The 15,567-nt window shown below is 59.1% G+C and overlaps 1 protein-coding gene across 1 annotated transcript in view; it reads right to left on the minus strand.

Annotated features, from left to right (window-relative positions):
- Window positions 1–1,198: 1,198 nt before the first annotated feature.
- The window catches only part of TTC27 (tetratricopeptide repeat domain 27), a 46,676-nt gene continuing 32,307 nt past the window's right edge, over window positions 1,199–15,567 (minus strand). Inside the window, exons 15-20 of the mRNA XM_056128011.1 lie at window positions 13,797–13,849; window positions 11,804–11,969; window positions 4,587–4,784; window positions 3,904–4,015; window positions 2,683–2,783; window positions 1,199–1,432 (exon numbers count right to left, since the gene is read on the minus strand). Of these exons, the coding sequence (XP_055983986.1) occupies window positions 1,310–1,432; window positions 2,683–2,783; window positions 3,904–4,015; window positions 4,587–4,784; window positions 11,804–11,969; window positions 13,797–13,849 (753 nt within the window). The 3' untranslated portion in view covers window positions 1,199–1,309. The remainder of the gene's footprint in view (window positions 1,433–2,682; window positions 2,784–3,903; window positions 4,016–4,586; window positions 4,785–11,803; window positions 11,970–13,796; window positions 13,850–15,567) is intronic.

A 15,567-nucleotide genomic window follows, 5' to 3' on the forward strand; every position in this document is an offset into this window, starting at 1 on the left:
AAGTGGTAGTAATCAAAACAGCATGGCATTGAAGTAAAGAAAGACCCACAGGCCAGCGGAACAGAGCTGACTATCCTGACACAGGTCCTCAGGTAAATACTGAACGGAAAGCCTCTTCAACAAGTGGTGCTGGAAGACTGGTCGGCTATCTACCAAAAAATGAACTCAGTGATTATCCCTAAAGAAATGCCTTTTCTTTTCTTTTCCTCTGGTATTATACTGAGGGTAAGAGCAGGCAGCCATAGAATGGAATAGTCTATGTACCAGAGATCCATCACCAAACTCACAGAGGCTTTAATGATGTTTTTAATGGTGCTTTTTAACATAGGATGTACTTTCATTGATTGAACTTCCAAGAGCCCTTGAAACTCACAAAGGAAGGACTAGAAATTATCCAGTGTATAAATTAGAACGTGGAGAAAAGCAAAGACCCCCGTGACGTGTGTGAGACGCAGGAATGCAGTTCCACGCCAGGATTCAGCATCCACGCCAGCCACCCCCGTGTGGCTTCTGCAGGAAGAAGACTCGCAAATCAGAGTCCTAGGGGATGATTTCAAGAGGAACAACATTAGAATCACTGGAGTACCAGAAGGTCAGGGATGCAGGCAGAGTCGGCTCCACGGCTGCCTTCAGTCCCGGGTCCCGACGTCACCGCTGAAGCATTTGCTCCGGGATGTTGGTCATGTGGCACCTTCACGTGACTGTGCTGATGAGCCCTCCTGAGGCCTGGAGGATCCAGTGCGGAGGGTTGGCCTGGTTACCAGTGGCTTATGGTTGAGTCAAAGTTTGGATCCTGTCCAATTTTCCCCTTGTGTGTTGTTGATTTCAGCGTTAAGCCACGCCCCAATCTCTCCACTCAAAGCGTCAAGGTTTCCATCGCTAGGTTGACTTTCTGTTTTTTCAAATCACTTCGGGACCATAAGAGCTGATCTAACAATCCCACAAACTTGCAGTGTGTGTTTTTCCTATTTGTTCTGTTTTTCCAAAGAATGACCTAATGCATCTCAGGCTGCGAGAGGATAAAAACTAGGCGGAAAAGACAACAATGGGTTTTCTTGCTCTTTCTGCTGAAATGCCTCAAGAAGGAATGTCCTGCATGTGACTAGGATGACGGTCGCAGAAAATGGGAATGTTCTGCCAGCTCTCCGCCAGAAAAATCAGAAAATCATGAGACCAAGAAGGTAAGACATATAAGACATTTGTTTATTTCTAAAAATAATAATAATATTAATAATAATAAAACAACAACAATCACTCTCTGGTGTTGTAGGAATGCAGGTGTAAGAGACTGGGAGGAGAGAACAGCCGGTCAGTACTGATTCCGAAGCTGGTTGCTCAGGTCCTGGAGCTCCGTGACGAGCGCGTCCATGGCGGCCACATCCCCGGCCAGCTCCTCCGAAACCTCCCCAGTCGCCACATCTGTGAACAGTTGCTGCAACGTAACAAAGCAGGTGATCAGACGGCGACAGCCTCTGTCCAGCGAGTCAGGCCTGAGGGCCCTTGGCTTGGCGGTGCCTCAGCACAGAGGCGACGCTGGTGGCCCCCTGGGCAGTGCCAGCTGCGCCCACCGGGCAGGGCAGGAAGACAACCGGGCACATGCCCCTGAGTTCTGCCGGCAAGGGCAACGCCACAGGGGGAGATGTGGACGGGCAGACGGGATCCCTCGAACAAAGCACCATGCGCCGGGCAGACAGGCAAGACCACTTCATAGTCACACTGACCACGGCCGTTAGACATGTGGAAACTAAGTCCGGAACAGGACTCAGGGGCCACGGAAGACAAAGATTTGGTGAAAGCAAACTGGAAAAGCCAAACAAATAAAAGACACACCCTCCTGCTGCAAAAAGGGTAACTCTGGGAGGCTTACTCTACTCTAATGATGCCGCTATGGGGAGCAGAACGGAAGTACAGCGGGTAAGCCACCAGCATGCGGCCGACCCGGGTTCGATCCCTGGCGTCCCATATGGTCGCCCGAGCACTGCCAGGAGTGATTCCTGAGTGCAGAGCCAGGAGTGAACCCAGAGCACTGCTGGGTGTGCCCCCCCCCCCCCAACAATAAATGAAAACAATGCAACTATAGGGCTGGAGTGGAAGTCACAGCAGGTACAACAGTTGCCTGGTTCGCGGTCGGGCGGGGAAGAGAGGGAGGAGGGAGGGGGCGGGAGTGGGAAGGGCGGGGGGGGGGGGAGGCAGGCGAGCTTCTGGACTGTGTGTGCATGACTAAACGTCACCACAAAGCTACCTGCTTTCTACCAGCCGGCTGCCTTCCCGTGAATAACGTACGTGCGTGTGTGTGTGTGTGTGTGTGAGGTTACTACGACAGATGGGGGCATGTGAGTAGGGCCAGAGAGGGGCTCCGTGGGGTCCCAGAGACGGGGCGGCAGCTAAGCGCGGGGCATGGTGTGAGGCCCGTGGGTCTGGGCTCTCCCAGACATTTTCCCACTTGGGGAAACTCACAACCCCCGAATCCAGGCAGCGCTGGTGTCCAGCGTCGGGCCAACCCAGAGCGGCAGGACAGTGGGCAGGGCCCTTACTCTGAGTGTGACCGACTCGCTTCCATCCCTGGTGCCACCCAGGGTGCCCGACCCACTCCGGGAGTGCTCCCTGAGCACCGCCGGCCTGACCCACAGTGCTCCCCGCCCCCGAGGGCGGCTGGTGGGGGTGTCCCGTCCCGGCACTCACCTTGGCCTTGGCCAGCAGCCCCCGCAGGTTCAGGCGCACGGAGGAAAGCACCTGCACGGCCTCCTGGGGGCTGGCTTTGGTCCCGCTGCACCTGATGGCCACTGCGTGGGGAAGGGGACACGTCACGCCACGGGAGCCGCTTCCTTCCGACCTGGTCTTCGCCTCAGGGGCTGCCCCCGGCTCTGGCCCTCCCAGGCTTCCTCGGCCTTGAAACCGGAAGCGGGGCCAGGCGTGGCCACCCTGGAGGGCGAATCCTAAGGGCACTGCCCCAGACGGCATCGAGCCAGGTGGGCGATGCCACGGCAAATGGCCATCCACGCCATGTCCTCCAGTCCCTCCAGAAGGGGTCTCGCTCCGACCGGGAGGGGTCAGCTCTCGGGGACAGTTTTGGGGTCGGCAGGTTTACGTCGGTAAGAACCGTTTCGAGGCAAATGGCAGCCTGCTCGGGTCAGGCCACGCTGTCCTGACCAGGGTCCCCGAAACCAGGACTTTGGCACCAGTGTCTGGCCCCCGTGTGACCTGCCCTGGGCCCAGCCGCCCCCACCAGCCCCAGGCTCGGAGCTGCAGCTTGGGGCAGCCGCCTCGTCTAGAAGGGCCAGGCGCCCCAGCAACGGGACACTGGCACTTGCCAGGGGTCGAAGGCCACGAGAGGGACGGTGGGGTCCCAGCCGGCTTCTCAGAGGCCAGGTGAGACTTCGCCCCACTCGGCGCTGCACCATCTGATCGGACCTGCTGTCCGGGGCCCTCAGAGATCTGCAGGGCCAGCAGGGCCATTAGGGTTAGGATTAGGGCTAGGGCTGTCACCTGAGCGTCGGGTGGGAGAGACTCTGTGCAGGCTCCGTGGGGCCCATGGGGTGTCCCCGCTCTGGCCGGTCACCACTCCCCACACGCTCCCGTGCTGGGATCAGACTTGTGAATCTTTAATTTTTGGGTCACACCCAGTGATACTCAGGGTTCTTCCTGGCTCTGCACTCAGGAATTACTCCTGGCGGTGCTCGGGGGACCACAGGGGATGCTGGGAATCGAACCCAGGTTGGCCGCGTGCAAGGCAAACGCCCTTCCCTCTGTGCTATTGCTCCAGCCGCGAGACTCGTGAATCTTTTCATCCGGAAAGGGAGACGAACCACCCCCCCCCGCCCAACACTGTGCCTGGGACCAGGTGTTTAGAAACTGCACCCGGGACACTGAGACATGCCCCGGCCCCAGGGTGACATCACGTACCGCGTGCCAGGTCCAAGGCGCTCTGGACCACGGCCCTGAACGACGGCACCTCCTTCTCCCAGCAGCCGGCCTGGGTGTCGCACTTGTAGGCCTTGGAGAGATACTGGAATGCCTGCCGGGGGGGGGGGGGGGGGGGACAGAGCCACTCAGGACGGCACAGGGCCGCCAGCCCGAGGGACACCGGAGGCCACGGCCTCTCCACGGCCGGAGCGGAGCAGCGGCCCCGTGGAAAGTGAACCAGAAGAACGGGGAGCGGCGGGCGGGAGGGAAACCATGGCAGGAGACGCCCGCGGCCGCCCCCACCCTTGGGGATAGGACGGGGCCCACAGGGAGGCCTGAGGGCTGGGTGCGGAAGGCAGGGACACGGGCAAGGGAAGGGAAGGGAAGGGAAGGGAAGAAGAGGAGGAAGGAGGGAGGGAAGGAAGGAAGGAAGGGAGTAACCCCTGAGCATTGCCAGGTGTGAAAGGAAGGGAGGGAGGGAGGGAAGAAAGAAGGGAAGGAAGGAAGGAAGGAAGGAAGGAAGGAAGGAAGGAAGGAAGGAAGGAAGAAGGAAAAGGAAAGGAAGGCAGGCGTGCAGGCATGCGTGTGTGCGTGCAGAGAAAGGCGTGCGGCCACCCCGGCCGTGTCCCAGCGGGAACCAGGTCCCTCTGGCATGCTCCAATCTGCTGCCGGTGCCGACCGACCTTGTCCAGTTCCTCGGGCGCCCCGTCCTGTCCGTCGCCGTAGAGCCGGGCGTACAGCCTCCAGATGGCACCGTCGCTGGTCACTCTGGACGTCACCCGGCCCAGCAGCTCCCGCAGCTGCCCCTGGAGGCAGCCGGCACCGTCCCCGTGGCGGTCAGCCGTGCCCTCGACGGCCGCGCGGACCAGGACCGTCAGCACCTGGGCAGGACAGGGGGTCACTGGTCAGTGGGCGGGGCCACGCAAGGCAGAGAGCAGCCCCCGTGTGACACGGGAGTTGCGGGCCCGACACCAGGTGCCCTGACACCGCCACCCCGGCGGGGGTCCTGCGGCCAGAAACAGACCCAGGGCCGGGGAGGTGGGACAGTGGGAGGGCATCTGTCTTGCACGTGCCCAGCCCGGGTTCGAGCCCCGGCACCCCACAGGGCCCCCGCAGCTCAGAGCCAGGAGGGACGCCCTGAGCACTGCGGGGGGGGGTGGCCCCAAATCCAAACACCAAGAAGCCAAAAGAAAGTAAGACGAGGCCCCAGACAAGTGCACGGGGTGGAAATGGACAGCAATGGCCCCATGAGGCCCGAGGGCCGAATGCCTGGTGGTCAGTGGAGGGGTGGGGTGTGGGGGGGCCGGGGGTCTGCTGCGGCCTGTGCCCTGAGGAGACCGAGGGGAGAGGAGGGGGTGGGTCCCTGTGCCTGCCTCCAGCACCCGGCAGAGACCGCACTGGGGCAGAGCTGGCTTTGAGCCTTCCTGCCCCAGGCTGAGCCCCAGGGACCCCCACAAAGGCGGCCTTGGGCCGTCACCTTGCTCTGCTCTGCTCGGGGGCCACTTCCTGTCAAAGGTCAGACCTTAGGGGCAGGAGGTGTGTTTTGTCCTCCATGGGGGGTGGGGCTGGCTCACGCCAGGCGATGCTCAGAGCTCACTCCTGGCAGTGCTTGGGGGACACTGTGGGTCGTGGGGGGAGGGGGGGGTCGAACCCAGGTCAGGGCAAGGCAAATGCCCTCCTGCCCCTGTCCTCTCTCTTGGGGCCCCTGGGGATGGGGGTTTTAAACTTCCATATATCTCGATCCTTCTCTTACTGGTACCGGGCTTCTGTGTGACAGGGGAGAACGCCCGACGCCAGTGCCGCCCCCCTTTCTCCGAGGGGACGTCTTCATCGTTGGGACGAGGGTGAGGTGGCACTAGCCAGCCCTGCGCCAGCCGGCCTCTCCCGAGCTCGGCCCCGTGTTTACGCGCCGACTCCTCCAGTCCCGTGAGGGGCCGCCAGCCCTCGCCCTGAGCGAGCCCCCCATCCCCCTCTGCCCCCCGTCCCTGAGCAAGACCCCCGACACCAGGCCCTGCTCCCCGGGGGCCACACCTATCTTTGCCCGTTCGAGTCTATCTGGGTGGAAGGTGGCCGGCGGCGCTTCAGGTTTTGGCCCCCGACACCTGGCCGACCCCCAAGCCCCTCTTGAAAATCCTATTCCGAACATCCCCGGATGTGAGCGTCCGCCCCGTCGGCGTTCTCCACTCTGCCCGGCGCGTGCCCAGGCGGGTGCTCACTCCTCCCGGGACAAGGGCGTTCTTCGCCTCCGGATCTCCCCTACTCGTGACGAACATTTGGCCACATAGCTCTTGGATGTGGTCATGGATTCCTTCCCCTTTTCTCTTCCATCGCTTCCAAGCGCAGGGGACTGGGCACGTGTCCACTCCGGCTTCCTAACTTTCCTCTGAGGCAAAACAGGCGAAAGCAGAGTTGGCAGACTGTCACCGTTTGGAATCCATCGTGTGTGTGTGTGTGTGTGTGTGTGTGTGTGTGTGTGTCAGGCGGCCACTGTGTCCCTGTCCTCTGGGCCTGGGCCTGGGCAGATGTCCCTCGTCGTGGAGACAGCCCTGCTGGCCCTCGCCGTCCACGCCTGCGTCCTGCAGGTGAAGCTCAGGCCTTGGGAACCGCGGGGAGCCCCCAGCACCCCCAGAGGAGCCCGTCCCCTCCCGCCCACCCACCGCTGCCGCTGACTCGCTCTCTTATCCATACACTGCGTTTTTCTTATTTTTTATGCTTAAGATTTCGGTCTCTAGGAGAGATCGCGCAAAACGTGCCTTCCTCAGGCTTGTGCGATGAAAACGACAAGCGCTAGTTAATGAAAGAAATGGGTGGGGGTGGGGGGCAGTGGAGGCACAACAAAACAAAAACATTTCATGCTCACGGACGGGAAGAATTTTTACTGCTAACGTGACCGCCCTAATCCGATCATACAGGCTGAAAGCGCTTCCACCAAAATTCCAACGGCCTTCCTCACGTGCAGAGTTAAGGTTCAGTGCTGGATTCCTACGGGACGGCAAGGGACGCCAGGACAGACAAACCAATCCTGAGGAAAAATCGGAAGGGGGTCCCCGAGGTGGCCCCGAGAGAAGGGCCCCTGGCCCGCACGCAGCTGCCATCGCACCCTTGCACCCTGGGCCACAGAGGGTCCCCGAGACCCACCAGGCGTGGCCTGAGCACAGAGCCGGGGTGGTCCCTAGCCCCAGAGCCAACGGTGGTCCCTCTGTGGCCTTTTGGCCAAGCTCCAGTGTCGACTCTGTTCTTATCAGCTCAGCAGAGCCAAGAGCGGCCGCAAGCGCTGGCCCCGTGTGCTCCTCCCACTCTCCCCCACACAGGAAAAGGACCGTCCTGGGCCCGGGAGGTAGCGCCAAGAGCTGGAGTGCTGCTTTGCAGGAGGGAGCATGCCCTGAGCACTGCCTGGAGGAGCCCCTGCACAGCACCAGATACAGCCTGACGACTGCACATGCAGGAGCGCATCACGCAGCCTAACTTCAAAGCACATTCCAAAGCTGCAGTACTCAAACCAGTGTGGTCGAGTCTACAAGCAGCCCGGGAATCCGTGGCACGGAATGGAGAGCCACAGATACACCCAGACGCCTGCAGACAGTATCCAGGCCACAGATGCGTGGCTCCCGGGAGGGGCCGTCTCTACGACCAAGGGTGTCGGGGAGACTGCACGTGAAGGAATGAAACTGGATGACGTTTCCTGTCACAAACACAAATGCACTCCAGAGAGGAACCGGGCCAGCAACGCTCGGGGGACCCCGTTGTGGTGGCTGGGATCTGAACCCGGGTCAGTCTCGTGGCGGGCAAGTGACTCGGACCCACTGTGCTCTCTCTCCATCCTCCACAGATCTTCTTCACTGTGAGACCTTACGCCCTAAACAGAAAGACGAGACCAACGGCGACCCACTCGCCTCGGCCAACTTCAGTGCTGCATCAGGAGATCAAACTCCAGAGGTAAGAAAAACGAACACAAAGATTCGCAAATGAACTAGGAACTGAAAGGCTTCTGCACGCCAAGGAAACCGTCATGAGAACAGAAAGATCCCGTCGCACGCGTTCTACGAGTCCAAAAAAACGCCAAGAACTCACAAAATCAGCACCACAACACGCTGACTCCCTGACAACAACAAAAAAAAATGGGCCAAGGAGGGGAACAGAACTTCCCCAAAACTGACAAACTGTCAAAGGCACAAGTGTGAAACGCTTTCTCCCGCTCTGCCCAGGAAAGCCAGCACCCACCTCACACCCGTGAGGCTGGCAGCTCCCATCAGCCCCAGATCAGGGGCTGCTGCAATACAGAGTTTCTCGTCCCCTAAGGGGGGTGGGGTGGGGGGTCTCAAGTCGGCCCGGCGTTCGTGGGACACAGCATGGAGAGTTCTCAGAATACTTCAGGCAGATGGGCCAGCTGAGCCGCGCAGCAGAAGGCTGTGAAATCATGACTCCGAGAGGACGTTTGTGTCCCAGCGATCACCGCTGCTGTCCGCAACCCAGGACCTGGCAACGGCCCCCGGGCCCCGGTGACGGATAGGCGGACGAAGATGAGGAGTGAAGCGCAGTGGGCAGGACTCAGCCCATGAGGAGACCCTGCCGCATGCCAGGGAGCGGACGGGTCACAGGAGTAAAGGAAGTCTGAAGGCAGAGAAACAGCCGAGGGTTTAGTCCCAGACTAACGGGAAGAAAAGGAGTCGAAGCAAACAGTTTCCTTGGCTCTGCAGGGGCTGCTGTGGAGGTGCGAGATGGGGTCCGAGGGACCGGTGGACACCCCCCAAAGCTCTGCAGATGGGGCAGTGTGAAGCTGAGGGTTTGTGGGGGTTGTGGGCTGGGCGCGGCAAGGCACATCCAATGAGATGGCATTTATGTACAACAGCCTACGATGGGTGCCATCATGCCAACTGATGAGAGCACGTTTAGTATTCTGAATTTGTCTTTCTCTGATTTCACTTATCAGATTCCACCCACAGTGGTCCAAGAAGCAGTTCAGTTTATTTTCAGGGCTGAGTAATACTCCACTGCACATCGCATTTTCTTCATCCGTTCCCCTCCTCGTGGATACTTGGACTGTTTCTGGGTCTTGACTGGTGTAAACAGCGCTGAGGCGAGCACAGGGGTGCACAGATCCTTCTCAATGAGTGCCTTCCCTTCCTTCCGGCCCGACCAGAAAAGGCACAGTGACTCATAGGACAGCTCCGATTTCAATGATGTGAGGTCTCTCCATCCTACTCGCAGCACCAGCTTACAGCCCGGTCCACTGTGTATGAGTGACTCTCTTGTGTACGAGCGACTCCTTTTCTTGACATCCGCGTCAGCGCTTGAGGGCTCCTGGCTCTCATGCCATCAGGTACAAAGCAAAGGCTCTCGGTGGCCTGGTGGCCTGATCTGCAGTGTGGGCTGGATTTGGAAACGCGCATCTTAGCAGGGACCTTCCCGCAGGCCCGAAGGCAGGACCCCCGGGGACAGATACCCAGAGGTGCATAGCCGTGACCCAAGTTTCACAGCCGGTCAGGGCCTCGGAGCCAGCCTCGGCAGGGGGAGGGATACTGACGGTCTCCTCTCGGATACTGTCTAACCCTGACCCCAGCTAATCCGCGCGGCCAGTCAGAAGCAAAAGGGCAGAGACACAGTAAGCATCCAGGGCACGCTAATCCCCTCCTCCCTGCTCACAAACAGCAAATGCGGGACGACGAGGCAGCACGCACATTCTTTTCCCAAAATGACCGGGCCAAGTCATCAAAGGAGAGCCGGGAGCAGGGCGAGAAGAGGGCGAAGACGGCGAGAGACCAGCTCACAAACCCACGCCCGGATCGGGCCGGGGCGGGGCTCGTCCTGGGGGACGCTCGGGGTACGACTCCGGGAAGTGACACAGCAACAAGCGAGTGTCAGCATCGGGAAAGGTGTGTCTGAGCACAACTCGAGCAGCTGTGAAGCCACACGCCTGAGCTCTGCGCGTCTACGCAGCGGTCAGAATGGGGGGACAGAGAGAAATGGGAGAAGGGGACGAGAGAGAGGGTCACCCAGCCAATCCTCCACAGAAGCCAGAGAGGGGACAGTGTCAGGCTGACTGATCCGCTCTGCGTTCAAATGAGCACAGATTCTCACACACACACACACACACACACACACGGGAAACTTGACATGACAGCAACCTCATCCACACAGAAGCAGAAAAGCTCCGTCACGGGGCTGCAGCGAGAGCACAGCGGGAAGGGTGCCTGCCTCACACAGGCCTGGCCCGGGTTCGAGCCCCGCTAGCTGGAATTCCTGAGCGCAGGAGCCAGGAGTCAGCCCTGAGCATCACTGGCTGCGGCCCCACCCCATGCCAAATAAGAAAAGCGACATAAAAAGAAAATCCGAAAGCAAATGAAAATAGCCTGGGGTCGGGCGGCGGCCGGCGTAAGAATGCCAGAGTTATTCTGGAAGACACCTGCTGCCAAACTTGCGGCGTCAAATTAAGTAAAATTGTTTTTAGCGGAGATAAAAATATTCTGAACACCCCGGCGAGTGCTCCTCCCCCCGAGGGCCGCCCCGTCGGCCCCAGGTCATGGGAGCCTTGTCGTGTCCAGAGCGATAGAGGAGCGCTGAGGGGCCGGCAGGCGGAGGCCCCAGTTCAGATTCCCAGTGCTGGATGGCCCCCAGCACCACCGGGTGAGGGCCGGACCTTAGCCCCGGGCCGCAAAGATGACCCCTTAACTGGGACCCGCCACGGCCTTCGAGCCGTCAGATCCTTGGTGCTGTTTCCCCAGACCCCCCCAAAACGCCAGGCTCACGGCCACTCCGAGGGTCCCAACGGCCCTTTGCTAAAGGGCTCCGTGAACAGAGGAGATTGCACCTCGGGGGCTGCTCCTGGGAAGACATCACAGACCGGCCGGGACACTCAGCCATGCCAAGGACACCCTTGGCACCCGCTCCTGCAGGCCGGCTTGTTTCCAGTACACGTCATTGCTCTTGGGGCCAAACCTGGCGGTGCCCAGGGCTTGCTCTGGCCCTGAGCTCGGGGCTCAGTCCTGGTGGGGCTCGGGGGACCGTATGTGATGCTGAACGCTCGGCCCCAGCCTGGCCTGACTCGTCACATGCGAGCGCCTGCAGGAAGGCGAGTCACAGAGCACCAGGGTCACAGCCTACAGGGGCACACACACGCGACGGGGAAACGTCAGAGTTCGTGAGGAAAACTCCGCCAGAGAACACGCAATTTTTAGACACGGCATCTGGCTTTCGCAGAAATGTGCTTAAAACAAATTCCTAGGCATACTGACGGTAGTGGGCTGGAGCGATAGCACAGCGGTAGGGCGTTGGCCTTGTGTGCCACCGGCCCAGCTCGGACGACCCGGGTTCGATTCCTCCGCCCCCCTCAGAGAGCCTGACCAGCTACCGAGAGTATCTCGCCCGCACGGCAGAGCCTGGCAAGCTCCCCGTGACGTATTCGATATGCCAGACACAGTAACAACAAAGTCGCCAATGGAGACATTACTGGGCCTGCTCGAGCAAATCGATGAACAACAGGAGGACAGTGACAGTGACAGTGACTTTGTAATTATATATGCATGTATATGTACACACACATACACACACACACATAGATACATATATAGAACTGGGCTGGAGCGATAGTACAGCAGTAGGGTGTTTGCCTTGCAAGCTGCCGGCCTGACTGAGCCGGGTTCGATTCCTCCTCCTCTCTCAGAGAGCCCAACAAGCTACCGAGAGTATCTCGCCCATACAGCAAAACCTGGCAAGCTCCCCCTGCCGTATTCAATATGCCAAACACAGTAACAACAAGTCTCACAATGGAGACGTTACTGGGCCCGTTCGAGCAAATTGATGAATAACGGGAGGATAGTGACCGTGACTGACAGTAGCGGCTTGATTCAGAAAACCCAGTCCGAGCACGGCGCGCCCAAGGAAATACCCGTGAACAGCCCACCTGGACATCTTTGTACTTGTCCCGCAGGTCCAGGAGCCGGTGGTAGGCCTTGATGGCTTCGGAGAACTCCCCCACGTCGGTGCAGGTGAGGATGTAGTTCTCCCAGATCTGCCAGTGCTCGTAGTTGCACTTGAGCGCTTCCTGCAAGGTCCGGAAAGCCTTGGCCCTGCGGGGAGCCGGGTGCAGAGGGCGATGACGCAGGAGCACCCAGGGGAACCCTCGCCGAGCACACAACGCTCGGGAGACTTGGCCCGGCCCCGGCCCTCGCGCTGATCAGGAGGCTGCGACGTCCAGGACCCCCAAAGCAGCTCAAGCTCCCCTGCAAAATGGCCTCTTAAAAACTTAAGGATAGGGGCTGGAGCGATAGCACAGCGGGGAGGGCGTTTGCCTTGCACACGGCTGACCCAGGTTCGATTCCCAGCATCCCATAGGGTCCCCTGAGCTCTGCCAGGGGTGATTCCTGAGTGTAGAGCCAGGAGGAACCCCTGTGCATCGCCGGGTGTGACCCAAAAAGCAAAAGACAAAAACAAAAACAACAAAGACCTTAAGGATAAAGGAATCGCAAAACAGGAACAAGGAGAAATGAAGACCAGGAGGGAGAAAATAAAAACCTCACGGATGATGACCTCTCAGTTCCTACACTGCAAACCATAATGCCCGAAAGGAGAGAGAGAGGGAGGGAGGGAGAGGGAGAGAGACAGAGACAGAGACAGAGACAGAGAGAAAGGCGGGCAGGGGGCAGAGGGTGGCGGGGGGGAAACTGGGGACGCTGGTGGTGGGGAATGTGCACTGGTGGAGGGACGGGTGTTCGATCGCTGTAGGACAGAAACTCAAACAGGAAATTTTTGTAACTGCATCTCACGGGGATTCAAAAACAAAAAAAAGAAAAAAAAAACCACCTAACCGTGTATAGACAATACTCTCTGAAGCCTGCAGCTCAGCCAAGAAATACATAATGGAGCATTACAAATATCATCTCCGGAAGCTTTGAAATATATTCCTCCAAAAAAAAAAGAAAGAAAGAAAAGGAATTCACGTAGGGTGGAGGCTCAATTGAAAAAAATCAAAACCAGTGGCTGGAGCACAGCGGGTAGGCAGGGCACTTGCCTCGCACTGGGCCCACCTGGACACTACCAAGAGAGACCCCCGGGGAAAAGCAGCCCAGAACGGCGGACACACGGGCCTCAGCCTGGGTGCATGGGCACACTCCAGGGGGATGGGGGGCGGGCGGGCCTGGGGGGGGGGGGGCGCGTGCCTCTGCCCCCACCCTGCACCGGCACAGCTGCGCCTCCTGGGGGTTCCCGGACCACCCTTGCAGGTCCCTCTGTCACGCTGGCAGTGGGTGAGGTGGACCCCAAGATGCCGGACTCTGGGCGCACGGGGCCTCGGCCTGTTTCACAGCCGGAGGTCCACGCGGAGTGTAGGCATGTCAGCGGTACCGGGGCCTGAACCCGGGTTAGCAGAGCACAAGGCAAGCGGCCATGACCGAACACCGCCTCTCGGGCCCAGACTCCAGCCCCGTTCCCAGAAGAAACAGCTTCTATCTGTCGTTCTCAGTGAAGTCGAGAGAGCAGCGGATCAGAAGCCACAGGCCTGGCGGGCTGACGACAGGCTCGCGGGCTGGGACCAGGGGAAGGCACAAAACCTCAAACAACAGTTCTTTCCAGAGAGACAGTTCCGGGGCATAAGGTGTTGCCTTACTGCACATGGCCGACCCGGGTTTGAGATCCTTGGCACTGACCCGTGAGCACAGAGCCAGGAGTAAGCCATGAGCTCTGTTGTGAGTCCTCTTCAAAAAAAAAGAAAATCAAAACAGGAATTCTCTTGGAACCGCATATTAAAATGTCCTCGAGAAATAAACCTCACTCCAATGACTGCACAGAGCCATTTTAACGCAGCGATGTGAGTTGGGTGAACGGGAAAGAGGGCGGGTCCGAGAAAACCTGCCCTGACTCTGGGAGCGAAGCCCGCCACACTCGGCAGGGGAACTTACTTCTGTTTCAGCCGGATGTAGGACGTCGAGAGGTTGTTCCAGGCCTCGGCGTTCTGGAGGGAGAGAGAGAACCGTGAGACGCTCTCGGGCACCCCGGGAGGGCAGCCGCCCAGCCCACGGCTCTCGAGGCCAAACACCAGTTCATCCGTGGGTGGGAATATTCGACTTCTAGGATTTCGAACCAAAAAGGTCTCGGGTGCAAGAGACAACAAACTAGGAAATGGCCACGAGAGCCAAACTAGGAATTTATTTTCAAGTTTCCATGTGCAAAAGAACTGGGCAATGAACACCCGGGCCCACCGGACAGACTGACGAGCTACAGCTCTGAGCCACGCAAAAGGCCGTTTTTCCCCACGTGCAAAGGCTGGGCTGTTCCACTGCCGGCTCCTCGGGGAGCAAAGGAGAAATGTTCCCCGGCGTTACTTCTCAGGATTTCACCAAACATCTTTCTCTGCCCATTTTGCCAGGTCACGACCAAGCAACTGCATCTCTCGTGAGGACGGCAAGAACCGTACTGGTTGCTCTTGGTCCCACTGTCGCTACAATGGGAGCCTGGAGTTCCTGCACATGACTCAAGCTCTCAGAAGCGAAGGGTCTCTGCACGCAGACCCGTCACGGTCAGGACCAGACTGGCTTATCACCCGAAAAGCCACGGGCAAAGCGGACAAAAGTTAGGGATCTGCCACTGTCCATAAGCGACCAGCCGGCTCAAAACTGAGTCCCTGGGAGAGGGGCAGCAAGCACAGGTCTCCGCCACCGAGGCAGACATCTACGCATCTCCGCCATCGAGCTAGACTTCTCCAGAGCAGGCCCTTTCAGGCCACAGAGCACAGGGGCAGGCAGTGCCCAGAGCACAGGCCAACCGAGCCGGAGAGAGAGAGGGGGGAACCCAGAGCACCCCGCTCTCTCTCCAGGTGCCTCCGCCCTCAACAGCACGCACGCTGGGCAGGACTCTGGAAGGGTCTCACGGGGGACACAGGCCAGGGCCCAGCCGAGGCTACGAGGCAGCGGTGCAGAGTGGGGCGTCCTCGTGACCACCTGTCCCCAGCCTCCGTCCAGAAAGTGGACACTGTCAGCGACACTGTTTCCCCCGGGGGGGCAGCTCTGACCCTCCTCACCAGGCTGAGCCGCAAGTGAGTTGAACGCCCACGAACGCTCACGGGTGTTCTCAGGGGGATCAGAACCCAGCAGCCAACACATCTTCGTAGGAGGCGACAAGAACAAACGCCTTGCTTCCTTCAAGCAAGCAGGAAAAGCTTTCGGACCAAGACGGATAAGCAGCTTCCTCGGGCGATGATGCAGTGAATATGCCCAGCAGCGGCTTGGTGAGAGCAGGGAAGTGGTGTCGGAAGGGGCAGGCTCAGACTCAGAAGCATCATCACGTGTGTGACCAAAGGTCTGAAGAAGGGCCGGCACGAACGACCGGGGAAGCTCAGGCGGACAAGGAAACCAGACTAGGAGCAAAGGGAGAGATCTGAGCTAAAGAGTCAAAGAAAAAAGACAACACCAACTGCAACCTACTTGGTTTCTACTGAGACAAAACCAGCGTTGTGTAGGTTTAAGGTGTCCACCTACCGCTGTGACCGGCGTACGTGCATGCAGGGAAAGTATGAGATTCAGAGAGTTTAACAGCATCCCGGAGAGAGCAAGAGGGAAAAAAAAAACAACCCCCGAGCAAGAAGACAATTATCAAAACAACCCAGACAGAAGAAGGGGGGAAAAGGCAGAACAAACACACAGTGTCGAGGCCTGCTGGGACCACACAGGTGGC

The sequence above is a fragment of the Sorex fumeus genome, unplaced genomic scaffold (assembly GCF_029834395.1).
Source record: "Sorex fumeus unplaced genomic scaffold, SorFum_2.1 ptg000006l, whole genome shotgun sequence".
In the NCBI taxonomy this organism is placed as follows: Eukaryota; Metazoa; Chordata; class Mammalia; order Eulipotyphla; family Soricidae; genus Sorex; species Sorex fumeus.